The 13,618-nt window shown below is 45.6% G+C and overlaps 1 protein-coding gene across 1 annotated transcript; it reads right to left on the bottom strand.

Annotated features, from left to right (window-relative positions):
• Positions 1–3,447: 3,447 nt before the first annotated feature.
• On the bottom strand, positions 3,448–12,685 carry LOC120703700 (probable phospholipid-transporting ATPase 4). The gene is made up of 11 exons (XM_039987854.1): positions 12,493–12,685; positions 10,172–12,093; positions 9,973–10,083; positions 9,092–9,368; positions 8,916–9,004; positions 8,743–8,830; positions 8,417–8,626; positions 8,212–8,337; positions 8,016–8,114; positions 7,717–7,908; positions 3,448–4,458 (listed from the first exon to the last, which is right to left on the bottom strand). Exons 2-11 carry the CDS (start codon positions 11,980–11,982, stop codon positions 3,793–3,795), a joined length of 3,669 nt encoding a protein of 1,222 aa, XP_039843788.1. The 5' UTR covers positions 11,983–12,093; positions 12,493–12,685; the 3' UTR covers positions 3,448–3,792.
• Positions 12,686–13,618: the final 933 nt, after the last annotated feature.

The following is a 13,618-nucleotide window of genomic DNA, read 5'->3' as shown; positions in this document are numbered from 1 at the left end:
GACCACGTGGAGCATCAAGCAAGGTGGGCTGTACAAAGGTGGCAACGAATGCTGCATGAAGAACAGATGGAGGAGAAGCGCAAAAAAAACCAGGAAGAGATTCAGGAGAGGATTGCAGAAGTGGAACGTCAGAAGGCAGAAGAACGTGAAGCTGATAGGGAGAGGAAGCGAGAGAGGGCCCGCCGTGCTAAGGAAGCAGGGTCTGAAGCTATTAGGAAGGGAAAATATCCCCGGTGCACTCAGTAAAGCATCACCATGTAATCCCGACATTTTACATTTCCTAAGGCATGTTAGGTTTACTCACAACACGAGGTTATCGGGTTGCACATGCCATGCTTTTTCATTGTTCAAGTATCTAGTAGTACGAACGGCTTAGGCCTCTGCTTTGTAATCGTAGCATTGTTTACAAAACTGTATTGCAAACCGAAAATTTATGATTCGTAACTACCCTTCTATTTTCAGTACACTTTCCAGTTTTTCCAGTGAGATATGAATTTTGAGTTACCACTCTCTTCTGTGTTCTTGGATTGTTCTTCCAGCCATCATATATATAATCAGGGAGCGTACAGTGGAAACTCTATTAAATGCATGAACACTTCTCATCTTGTACAAGTGGAGTCTTTGATTTTTCTTTTCATAATTCTTCAAGGAGAGTTGAAAAGTACAGAACAACTCTAAGGAATATTAATTACAGAAACTTTTTCTTTTGCTACCGAAGGAACTTGCCTTCAGATGATGATGCCTTTCTCCTTTACGGATGCTCTTATCTTGATTTTCTTCTCTGCAATCCCATCTGGTCAACCAGTAACAAACCATCAAGCAAAACACAGAACAATTCAAATAAAGCTTTCAAAACCCAAGCGAGCAATATAATTTAACCAACCTACACATTTAAAAGTACAACCAAGAAATGTTACTACACAAATAACTTCGTAATATTACATGCTACAATCTGGTGCAAATACATATTCATACATAACGAAATGTAATTATCACATACAGATCGGAATACATATCCAGACATCTGGTTCAAATACATATGCACACATAACAAAATCTAGACGCGACGGGCTCCAAAATCCGGAGGCAATCCATCGTTGGGATTTCCAGAAGGTCCAACCTCAGCACCAGCATTATCTTCTTGCATTTTAGGGCACTTCTTGTAAGTGTGACCATCTGCTCCACACAGGTTGCATCTTTTTTTCTTCTTTCCTGTCTCAGACTCATCCATTCCGTTACGGATACGAAGTGTCCGCCGTCGACCTACCCCTCTCATAGCATCTGGATTGGGAATGTACATTGGAGAGATATTTGGTGTAGTGAATGATCCCAGACTGCCTATGCCATATATCTCATGGCCCCAAGTGTGCACATCGGTTTCTTTTCTGTAATATTGTGAAACAAAAACCCCAGGATCCAACCCAGATTCTGAACATGCCGCAATGACATGGGAGCATGGTAAGTGAAGAAGATGTGGCTTCTTGCATCTGCAAAAAACCTTGCCTTCCGGCGTTATCAAGCAATCCTGAACGACCCTTTGTCTGCGGACACCCTGCCATGTCCTGTCCTTGCATGAAACCTCAAACCTTTGATCCTTTGTGCCCATGGAGACCACTCTGTGATATTGAGCCTTTTCAATCTTTTCTTTCATGTAGTTAGTGACCCTATTAAAAAAATCACACCTGGATCATTAAGTAAGACAACAGCTGCCTGGTACCGCTCTCTGAGGTACCTTGTGCATCCGTATATGATGAATTCAACTATGCCAACAAGAGGAAATCCACGAACATGACGCATTACCATATTGTAACACTCTGCGTGGTTGGTTGTCTCGATCCCATATTGACGACCACCAGTGTCGTATAGAATTGACCACTTCTCCTTAGGTGGATCCTTAATCCACTGTGTGAAACGTCTCCGGCTGGAGGTTGAGGCCTGTTCCTTTAGCAGCTCGGCGCACAAGTTATCTAGCACCTGCCACAATGCATCAAACTTCCGCTGCTGATTCTGAGTACACAATCTCTTGAACAAATTCATAAGTTCCTTATTCTTGAAGCGCTCATAAAAGTTTGCACACATATGCCTTATGCACCACCTACTCACAACATCTAGTCATAGAGGAGGCTGTCCTCGACTCCTTCATGTAGTTGCCTTATTGCTGCTAGAAGACCAGCATGTCTGTCACTGATGAGGCAAACATCAGGCCTTCCAGCAACAACGTGAATCTTCACACGTTCAAGGAACCAGTACCAGCTCTCTGTGTTCTCATTCTCAACAAAAGCAAAGGCAGCTGGGCGGCCGGGGTATATTTTTGTAAATTTTCATATCGAAAATATATTTTTGTAAAAAACGGAAATAAAAAATATAGAAATAAAAAATATAGAAATAAAAAAAACCGCGGAAACCTTGCACATTTCATCTCCTATGCACGCGTTGGGCCGAGCTGCTTCATCCTCCGCGGACGGCCTAGTGACGAACTGGGCCGACAAAACAAAACATCAACTTTTAGAGGAAACAGGCCGACTAAACAAAAAATGATTGACAGATGAAGGAGAAATTACTCAGAAGGCAAGGGCGGAGCTTCATTGGGGCCAGGGGGCCTGGCCAATGAAAATTCCCACTATGTGAATAGCAAAATGGATACGGTTTATTACTGTAGCAAAAGAGTGCCCCCCCTTATTTGTTTGAAATTCGAGTTCAAGCTCCGCCAGTGTCAGAAGGTGCTTAGGAATTCCATAATTTTCTTTGAGAAAATTACATATACAACCCTACCAAATTTACCTAAACCTAACTTGGCCCTTTTTTTCATAAGTTCCCTATATAACAACTTAACTTCGTTTCTTCCCTTACCCGACCCTTCCGTCAGTTTTGAGTGTTAATGGTATTAACAACCACATGAAAGGACCATTTTACCCCTATCGGTATTTCTATAACCAAATGGCCAGAGGGGGGGGGGGGAGGTGTAGGTCAGGTGACAGATGAATAAAATGAGAAGAACAAGGAAGGACACCCCATTATATTAAAAGTACGGGGTAAGTGAGCACTATTGATGGAGATGCTCCTAAAACCTGTACTTAAATTGGCCTAATGCATTGAGTAGTTGTACATAACATCATGATACAATTTACTAGAAGTAGACTTGAACTGTGGTGAAGAACAATCAATTAGTGACTATAGCGAGAAGTTTAGACTTATTAAAGTTTGGCAATTAATTGAACACACACTATAACTTCAATTAACTTCTTTGTCTTTGAACTTCAAAATGGGAAGTGTCGAGTCACTTATGAAAACCCAAACTCGGCAACTTTCAGATAGTATTGTATACTTGCTACCAACAGTTTGGCTAGGTGAGGCAACATCATGCCTAGCACGAGTAGAGTGCATAACCTTCTATATAGACTGCAGACTATAAGAACAGAATACTATTATCAGCGCCACAGTCCACAGTAAACATGGATGTCAAACAACTACAATACATGAATAGGCAACAATCAAAATTGCAGATATACATATGTTGTTAGCTATCTCAATAGGTTGTTTTCCCAACTGAACGGAGCTATACTTTTTACACGGCTGGCTTTGGAGCTTCTACTAGGGTGAACACCACCAATTACACCCCCAACATTTCTTACACAAATGGAGAGAGAGAAAAAATATCCCAGGGAAGAAATAAAGAAATAGAAAAAAGAAAAGAATTTCGCTATATTGCTCAATGAAGCTAAAACCACTGCTTTGCAGGAGCAAACGAAGTGGCAACTACTGTCGACGAGACTGTCAGGTGACCAAGATTTCCTATGATACTGTATGAATCGTTAGGGATGGGCCGGATTGACCTTTCTTATGCAATTTCCCCTTGATCTGCTTGATCTTCGCATCGACCCTAGCGGTGAAACCAATCTTCGTCTTCTGCCTGGCCTTAGACCGCTCCCTCTTCCACATTGTCTGGTCTTCGACATCTTTCTTTAGGTACTTGATCTCTTGAATCACATGGTGATCAAGTGGATTGCATGATCTCTGGTAGGATATGTGAATCAGGTAGGGGATGTTGCAAGCAGCAGTTACCAGAAGCGTTGCTGCCCAGTATATAGGAGCTGGCCCAAGGACTTCCAACAAGATCTGATAGTTGTCACGGGACCTCAGTGTCATCCCGTAGGCAAGGATGAAGAGATACCAAGTTGTTATGCTGCCCCATACAAAGAGATGTTGAATCCATGTGAAATGGCTCATTGTTAGAGCAATCTGCATGTTGACAGCCCAGATGATGCAGGTGAACATGGTAGTTCCCACTGCAGCCATGTCCGCAGTCTGCCCTCCAGCACGAATTGCCTGATCATAGAATATGCAGAGGTTGAGGAAGAATATGGCCAAAGATGAGTAGAGGCCATTCGCCATCCATCCTAGGATCCGGTACCAATCAAAGAAAAGATTCTTTGGCCCTTGCTGATATAGTGCTGGGAACTGCAAAATGCACGTCATGCCATGTCAGTATAGATATATGAAGAAGTTAGAAAGCAGCAATGTTGACAACAATCAAAGGAGTAGATGCTATGGTAGATAAACTACTTGAAGGAAGACATCAAACCACATAAATTTGCATTAAATTGTATAAAAAACTAAATATGTGGGATGTTTCAGACATGTTGAAAACATCAGTCAAGTTCCCCGACATAACATCAACAATTGAGATAATTTAACTCGCTACAATTTGTTGTGTATTTCAAAGCTATTTTTACAATAGTATCCACAAAGGCACCATATAGTTAGTTGTGCACTTTATTTGAGTGCATGAATACCTGAAGCAGATAATCTAACTACTGGGACAGAATTCTACTGAATATAGAATGAGAAGTATTCAATGCACGCCAAACCATTTCTAATTCTGAAACTACGCCAAACCATTTCTAATTCTGAAACTATCTTTTGATGGTAATTGTCACGAATGGAAGAGGGGAAGGAGAAGTGAACTGGTCAGTTGTATTGAGATATGCCCAAAGGGCTATATATACAAGAGGAGACCCCAAACCCTAGACTAGTACAATGACACTTATACCCTTAACACCCCCTCTCAAATGCAACGTGAATGCAATGACGTTGCATTTGAAGAGTTGATACTAATTACTAGACTTAAACAGAAATATGAAATTGATACATCCGAAGTCCAAAATCAAAGACGGCATCAAAGCGTGCAACTCTTGAACTTGTCGATGTAGAAAATGCTCCTCCACAAGAGGGTATTGCCTTCACAACCGTACTTCAGCAAATAGCCCGAGTCTTCACAAACCAGTACGTCAACTCTTCAAACTTGAACTTTGCGTTGGAGACTTTAAACTCGACAAGAATAGTGAAATGTGTCAAACCAGCCAAAGATAGAAATCACCACTGCAAGACGGCAAGTGGCGAGACAGGAAGGTGATGACGATAAATGGACAGCCATTGATCAATGATGTGGAGCAAGACGGCTCCGAAAGGGATCAAGAGGGCATTGTCGCACCACAATGACGATGATAAGATTAGCCAAATCGACAGGACTCAACTAACCATAAAGCAAAGAAGATGGCTGACTGACAACTTGAATATGTGGACACGCACGGCATTGATGAACTCGAGAAATGTATCTGGACTTGGATTGAGACTGACTTGGATGAATATGACATTATACTATGGATAGAGGCAGCAGCAAGCAACAAGCAAAAGCGAACTATGGATGGAAGCAGCCTAGCAGCAGACAGATAGCAGTAAACACAATCAAAAGATAAATTTCAGCAGCATGAGATGGATAAAACTGCAGATAAGTCACCAATTTGAACCAGTGTGGCTACTGAAATTAGCATCTCAGCCCTCACAGCCCAGCCAGAGGTTATAGTGTAGGCCCAAGTGCAGCTGCACCCATGAACATGTGGCCCAACACCAAAAAAAAAATGTCTTCCAGTGCCCTCTATCCAAACCTGAGCAGCGGTAGAACAGAGCTCTGCCTCTGGGCAGAGCAGCAGAGACAGGCGCACGGATGGCGGCAGGAACATAGTCACAAAGTTCCTGGGTCGACCGGGTCGAGGAACGGGGTCGAGGGTCGAGGGTCGTCATTTTATAAAATTGTGGTACGAAGGGGTATACATCTATGGAACGATAAATTATTATGTGGAACGCGACCCTAATTCATCGGGGTCGATATCTTCGGGTCGATAAAGACAAAAACTATATGTGCTACTAATGAAGAAATTAATCTGCACAAGCATATAAGAAACATATAAAAGAGTACATTTAGACCGTGCTACACGTACTCAGCTCATTGTCTAACAAAAACCACACCAATCCACTGTCCTTAACCTCCTTATCCCAATTAAATCTGATAGCAATGGGGCTGCGACCCCTTTCAAACCGGGACACGATCCAACCTTGAATGGGACACTGACCCTCTTCGACCCCGACCCTCGAATCGGAACGACGTTCCCGGGTCGAGGGACGAGGCATCGACTCCGAATCCTGTGACTATGGGCAGGAAGCCGCAGGGGCATCGGGAGGGCGGCCGGACAGGGATGAGGATGGCCGCGACAGGCGGCAAAGTGAAGAGGCGCGGACGGCCGCGAGCGATGAGCGGCGCACGCGAACAGAGGAAGGCGGGCCGCGGACGCGCGGCGCGCACGGACGGCCGCGGACGCGCGGGCGGAGCGGGTGGAGGCGCGCAGACGCGAGGACGAGCCGGCGGGGACGGACGCCGCAACGGGCCGCGACGGGCGGGGACGGCCGGATCCACGACGATGGCAGCTGGCCAGGCGGCCGGCGGCTCCGCAACGGGTGGATCCGCGACGGCGGAGGCCGCCGCGACGGGCGGACGGCGGGCTCTGCAACAGGACGGGCCGTGACGGGGCGGAGACGATGCGCCGGCGGAGGAGGCAAAGCGGCGACGGGACGACGGTGGGGCGGAGCTGAACTGGGCGGACGACGGCGCCCGACGGGGGAAAAAAATGGGTACACTGCTCTCTTGCTGCTGCTGTGACTCAAACTGGAAAGGAAAATGGGTTTGGGGCTTGACAGAGATGCCGCCCCCAGGAGCAAGATCGATGCTCCCAGGGGCAGCGCAGCGGGATGACGAGGGTGGTGGACTTAGATCGAGGCCTGCTCTGATTCCATGTCACGAATGGAAGAGGGGAAGGAGAAGTGAACTGGTCAATTGTATTGAGATATGCCCAAAGGGCTATATATACAAGAGGAGACCCCAAACCCTAGACTAGTACAATGACACTTATACCCTTAACAGTAATAGCATTTGATTCATACAAAAAATAGTTGGCATGAAAGGAGAGCCAAAGGTCGATATATGCCTAACCAAAACAATACAAATCATAGTAACATGAACAATCGAGTTATTGTTGATTGAAGGAAGATTCATGATTTTTTTTAGTTTCCTTATATATTCTTAGCCAGATCAAATCATTGTGTTTTTATACTCGGTGCGCCATGCGAGCTAGCCCAAGAAGGAACACATGATAAACATCTGAGTGCAAAATAATCTTCTGATCACCCAGTCACAAGTGATTGTGGTTCTATTAGACTGTGGCTCTCAAGAAACAAGGTTTAGCAAGTGATTTTTTGGGTTTCCACTAATTCACTAGTTTCTTTAGTCTTAACGGCACCCCCACATTCCAGGACAAAGCTTTCTTTTCAATTCTAAACATGCCAAAGCAATGGTTAAAATAAGTCAGCTGTTCTATCATATACCTGTAAGCAGATTTCAGAAGAAACATCTTGCTCAAACACTCCAAGTGATATAACAGGAAGCGAGGTAAGAACAACATTGAAAAGCAACATAAACCAATCATCGTATACAGATTGCCCAGAAAACCCAGCAAACGCCTCAAAGTAAAATATTGTAAGCCCAAAGGCAATATTCTTGTAAAAGAAGTAGCAGATCTGCAATTCAATGAAAAGAAGACTTGGTAAAGACACTTAAAATATACAGGAATATTTTGGAATAAAATGCAATGAAATGTAAGAAATAAAAGTGCTTCAGGAAGCACCATTTGGGCAATTCTCTTGTAGCACCAATGTCCATGGACGACAAGAAGTCGCTCAAGAAACCGAAATTGAGAAATTGAAAAATCACTAGCCATCACTGCCTGGTAAAGCAAAAGAACCAACATTAGTCATACGTAGTCACCAATCCTTGGTGTTATCTAAAAGTAACACTTGCACTAGATAACCTGATCAACTGACCTGCATGCCCTCTACCCCACTTATACCAACTCCAATATCAGCTTCTTGAATCATGCCCACATCATTTGCACCATCACCTATTGCTAAAGTGGTTTGTCCTACACCTTCTTTGACAAGTCGAGTCACCTACAAAGTGAAGGAGAGCAAACTCAACATTGTTTTATATAGCAAACACAGATATTCTGTTGGCAACAGATTAAGCTACCAGTGCTTTCTGCTTTGGAGACACACGGCAACATATGACAGAAGCACACTCTATTGCCAGGTTCAAGAACATGTGCTTCATGTCGTCCTCCAAAGCAAATGCCAGAGCTTTTCCATCAATAACTAGAGCAAATGCTGCATCTGGATCTTTCTCGAGTTTGACCATTTGTGACCCATTGGCTATTTGTGACAGGAGACTCTCCTTTGCAGCCTGCTCAGTTGTCAAAGATGAAATCAAAGCCCATCATAAACAGAATAACCATGTAGATTAAAGCCGCGTACAGTGAAAAAGAAAACTGCAGTAAAAAAAAAGTTGTGCAAACATACCTTCTTTGCATCTTGGGCCACCTGATCACCAGTGGGTATGGACAAACATATCTGTTTCATGCCTTGCCTTAACAAACTGCATGCATATCTGAAAAAGAAAAGGAAACATCATAAACTATTATTCACAACTAATATGTTTGTGCTGGAAAATTTTCCACTTGGCAGCAGCATACCCGATGTTAATTGCAGTTTCCATCTTATCACCTGTCAGAACCCAGATCTTGAGACCTGCTTGTGCCAAACGATCTATGCACTGAGGAACCTGAATACAGCACACGGCATAACACGGAAATTAGAAAAACTCAATGCAAGTAATAGCATGTGAAATGTCGATCGATATTTTTTTTACCCCTTTTTGTAATTTGTCCTCTACTGCAGTTGCACCGACAAGGATCAACTCTCTTTCAATCAAATCAGAGACTCGTTCAAGTTGCAACTCTCTATCAGGCCCAATAGAGGTCTTTGCTTTAACAAACTCAGCATTCCAAAAAGAATACTCTGATTCCTCAAGCACCCTATATGATAAAGCTAACGTTCGCAGGCCTGCCTCACCATAATCATTCAGATGCCTGGTCGTATCAACTTCATACATCCTTCCGTTTTTGGCCAGTCTATCAAATATGATGCTGTTTAATTGGGAACAAAGAACAAGAAAATGATAGTCAAGCTGAGGTGAAAAGTAGCAAATATAGACAGCCAAACATGTTGACAGAACCTTGTAAATAATCAAATGTACAGTTTACTACTTAAGAGCCAACACTCCTGCAGTGTAGCGGTAAGCTTCCCAGTTGAGGAAGACACCAACCAGGGCTCAAATCCTGGTGGCAGCACCAAAAAAAAAAATGCTGGCAACCTGAAAAATAGTGGCAGGTCGCTGGCCTGTGGCACATGTGGTTGGTTTGGGCCTTCCTACCAGGGGGTAGTTGCAGTGGTCGCTAACCCAGTGGGTCGTGGTCGGCACAGGTTACGGTGCGGCCCTATAGGGTGAAGCTGGGGTCCGGGGTTTTTTCACGGCTGGCTTTGGCTGAGATTTCTTTCTTAGTGCAATGCCGTGGGACAGTCTTCCCCCCGCAGGTCGGGTTTTTTTATTTACTACTTAAGATGGACTTTTAAGCTATCACTTTAACAAATAAAACATCAAAATATCAATGCAGATGGCCTGAGGCTTAGCTAAAATTAATTCGTATATAAGCATCACCAAAGGAAAAAAAAAAGGTACAGAAGTCCTACCTGTCTGCTCCTTTGCAAAAAAGAAGAATTTGATCATCTTCATCCTTCAGAATTACTGTCATCCGTTTTCTTTTGCTATTGAATTCCAATAGATTAAGAATCTTGAACTCCCTAAAATTATACTTACACATTATGACAAATAAATAATAAGGAACAGGAACAATAAGCACATACAGAATAGCAAATACTGGTGTGTAACCTCTCGATTGTGCCCTGTGAAGAAGTGTGTTTCTCCCTGACAAAGACGCTTGATTGTGTTCGCTTGAAAAATTCAAACCCAAATTCCCTGGCCGCCACAAGAAAAGCACCCTCATCAGGTGATTCTGCTTCATAGGCAATAGAACCAGTTGCCTCATTTATCTCTGGTATCGCTGTGTGACACAGAGCAAGTATCCTGAAGAAGAGTAGAAGTGTGGAAGAATTTGGCTCCTTGGTCCAGTTCCCTTGCATGAGACGGTCATCCTCAAAACTGAAGCCTTTTATGGATGGTTTTCGGTTGTTCCCAACACTAAAGTTGACTCCTTCTACCAGCTCGATTTCATCCTCATTGTTCTCCTCCCATATATCTTGTAAAGGCATGTCATTTTCATCAGCACCTGATGCCATCTGCTTTGCAGCAGCAATTTCAACTTCACTTGAACCCACACCATATGAAACTCCAGCAATCGAACACTTCAAGAAGTCCATCTGATTGCAGGTCAAAGTGCCAGTTTTATCCGATAAGACTGTATGAACCTGGCCAAGCTCCTCATTCAAGTTTGATGTGCGGGCCTGAGCAGTATTACCAGTGTCTTCATCGAACATATGAATATCTTGGTTAATGAAATGCGCTTGCAATACCTTTACGAGTTCAATCGAGACATACAGTGAGATTGGAATCAGATACCCATAAAGAATGAGTGCTGTGATTAGATGGAATATCCCAGAAAGAGCAGGGCGTGATGGATCATCCAATTTATTGCTGTTCTGTGGCTGCAAGTACCACCAGTGGGGCAAATCTAACTTGATCCTCACAGCAAAACCGATTGAACTGATGAGCGATATCAAGACGAGCACAGTGAACAGAATGTATATGATTAAATCCATCTTCCTCTCAATCCTGCTCCTCTTGGATGGCGACTCAGTTGAATTCTGCATGACTTTACTGTCATGGCCAGTAAAGATGACCACTCCATAGATAAAGGATGTGTTCCTTAGCTTTGAGTCCCTGAGAAGTATCTGAAATGGATCAAGGGCATACACCTGCCTCTCATACTCAAAGTTGCCAGTGAATGTGTACAAGCTCGGGTTGGGATCCTCGCAGCGTATCACTGCCTGGAAATCCTTAAATGACTCATCTTCTTCCAACGGCAGCGTGGCCTCAAGTGACCTTTTCACCTTGAGATTCGTCTCGCCATCCAGGTTCATCGTCTCAACATAGCAAATGCCATCTTCATAGCTCGAGGACAGCATCAGCAAATCAGCAGGGAAGAACTGGTCCTTCTCGACCTTGACCACATCGCCAACGCAAAGTTCCTCCCAGTGCCGATACACGAATTCACCATCGCCCTTGTGCACGGAGACCTTGCGGTTGTTCACCTTCATGTCCTGGATGAATCGGCGCCAGTCCTCCAACCCCTCCTTGAGCATGCTGAGCCCGACAACAAAGGCTAGGGGCGCGATCATGCTGACGGCTGAGAAGGGGCACACTGGGGTGAGAGAGAGGATGGCGGTGAGGAGGAAGTAGAGGTTGGCGACGCGCCGGAACTGCTCGAAGATGGCCTTGGGGAAGAAGGTGATGATGTTGTACTTGGTGGTGGTGATGTAGTTGGTGGGGTACTTGAGCGGCTTCTGCAGGGTGGGGTTGTTGCAGTGCACGACGCGCGAGAACCCCGGCCCGCCGAGGGCGCCCGCGCCGTCGGAGGATGGCCCCTCGGCGCCGGCTTCCCCGTGGTGGCCCTTGAAGCAGTTAAAGGTGTAGAGCTTGCTCCATCGCATACGGTCCCGCCGCCGCCCGCCGGAACGGCCCATCTCGGCGCCGCGGTGCCTGTCAGCGCCCGATTTCCGGCTATGCGGAGCCCGGCATTGCCGCCCCTCGATCGAATCTAGGACGGGATTCCTACGCCGCCGGGCGAATTAGACCTGCGAATTGGGGAATCAGCTCGTGATCTCGTCAGCGAATCCAGGAAAAAATAAAAGCGAGAGATAGAAAAAAGGAAAGACAACGAAATCAAACAGCGACACAATCCCACTCCACGAAAACCTGGAATCGCTAGAACAGCGCGCAATTTACACCCATACGCAGCACCGACACATTCACCCTCAAATCCATCCATGAAAAAGGGAACAGCACGGAGAGATCAAACGAAGAGATTACCAACAAAAGCTACACGGGCCGAGAAACTCCGCAACGGATGCAAACGAGAAAGAAAAAAAGGAGGACGGGCGAGAGGGAAACGCGCGGGACCAGGAACCGAGGCGTTCGCGCCCATCTCGAGAGAATGACGAGGAGTGGGTGGGGGGGCGGCGCGGCCCACCAACCTGGGCGCGGAGGCGGAGAGCGAGGGAGGCGAGGGCCGAGGCGGCGAGTCCGGCGAGCGGGCGGGGGTCCGATCCCGGCCTCGGGATTCTCCCGCGGCGGCCGTCGACGCGTGGGGGGCGGAGCGAGAAGGGTGGGGGAGGCGGAGGGAGGGAGGGAGGAGGGAACGAGGTGCGGAGCGACTAGCGAGGCCGCGCCGCGAGGGGGGAGGGTGGTGAGAGAGAAAGAGGTGGGGAAGGGAGACAGAGAGAGATTAGCCGATTAATTAATACGGTGTTTTTTTAAATCCGCCCTTTGTTTAACCGTATTTACCGTCGGGGTCCTCCACGCCTGCAAGTTTAGCTCCCCCTTCCTTCCGCTTAATCAATTTTCGCCAAAATATTTCTTATTTTAGTTTTTTTTATTATCATTACTGGTATTCTTGCCACTTGTATTAGCACGGTACGAGTAATTAATTAGGAGTGGTTTGGATATCTTTTTTGAACTCTAAGCGAAATAGAGAAACAATCATACGCGCTCGTCGAGTCGCGCGTCGCCTACGTGCTGTTGCCCAAGTCGTGGGTTGCTGCTGGGGAGGACGGCAAGGCTTGGCTCCATTCCTTTTCAAAAACAAAAAAAAAGAAGAAGAAAACGTATTTTCAAAAAAAGAAGAAGAAGAAGAAAACAAAACTTGCCTCCATCTTTTCAAAAAAAAGGAAACTTGGCACCATGCGAGTGCGATGATCGAGTCGCCCGCGGAGCCGGAGGGAGAGGCGGGGAGGAGCGAGGCGTGTGCAGGTGGAGGAAGCGGGGTATAGTTGCGGCCCTGGTGGGTGGGAAACTGCTCCAACGGCCTGGCACGTGGGGACGCACGAGCGCTTCCTCCTCCGTTTCCAATACTCTGCATCGCGAACAAGCAGAAGAGGAACACATTCAGACAAAAATACATACGAAATACATTCAGACAAGGATCGATAGGCGTTCCACGAAAGGAAGCGAGCAGCAGGTACCAGAGTGGAAGGATACGATGTCGGAAGCACACTATTTATGGAAGTAAATCTCAACACTCGAAGAAGTTGAAAATATATGTAAACGGCAAAGCTCGACGCTGCGCTGCACTTGGCCAAACTGCACGCCTTCAAAGATATT

This window comes from Panicum virgatum, chromosome 4K (genome assembly GCF_016808335.1).
Source record: "Panicum virgatum strain AP13 chromosome 4K, P.virgatum_v5, whole genome shotgun sequence".
Classification (NCBI taxonomy): Eukaryota; Viridiplantae; Streptophyta; class Magnoliopsida; order Poales; family Poaceae; genus Panicum; species Panicum virgatum.
The sequence above is the reverse complement of the archived record's forward strand: the minus strand, read 5'-3'. Positions and strand labels throughout refer to the sequence as shown.

What these genes read in the sequence shown, in the direction of transcription:
- LOC120703700 (XM_039987854.1), bottom strand. Translation starts at nt 11,982, where the DNA reads ATGGGCCGTTCCGGCGGGCGGCGGCGGGACCGTATGCGATGGAGCAAG. An exon ending in GAAACTGCAATTAACATCGG is followed by an intron (nt 8,831 to 8,915) that starts GTATGCTGCTGC and finishes TTTCTTTTTCAG; the next exon opens with ATATGCATGCAGTTTGTTAA. An exon ending in ACAAGAGAATTGCCCAAATG is followed by an intron (nt 7,909 to 8,015) that starts GTGCTTCCTGAA and finishes ATTGAATTGCAG; the next exon opens with ATCTGCTACTTCTTTTACAA.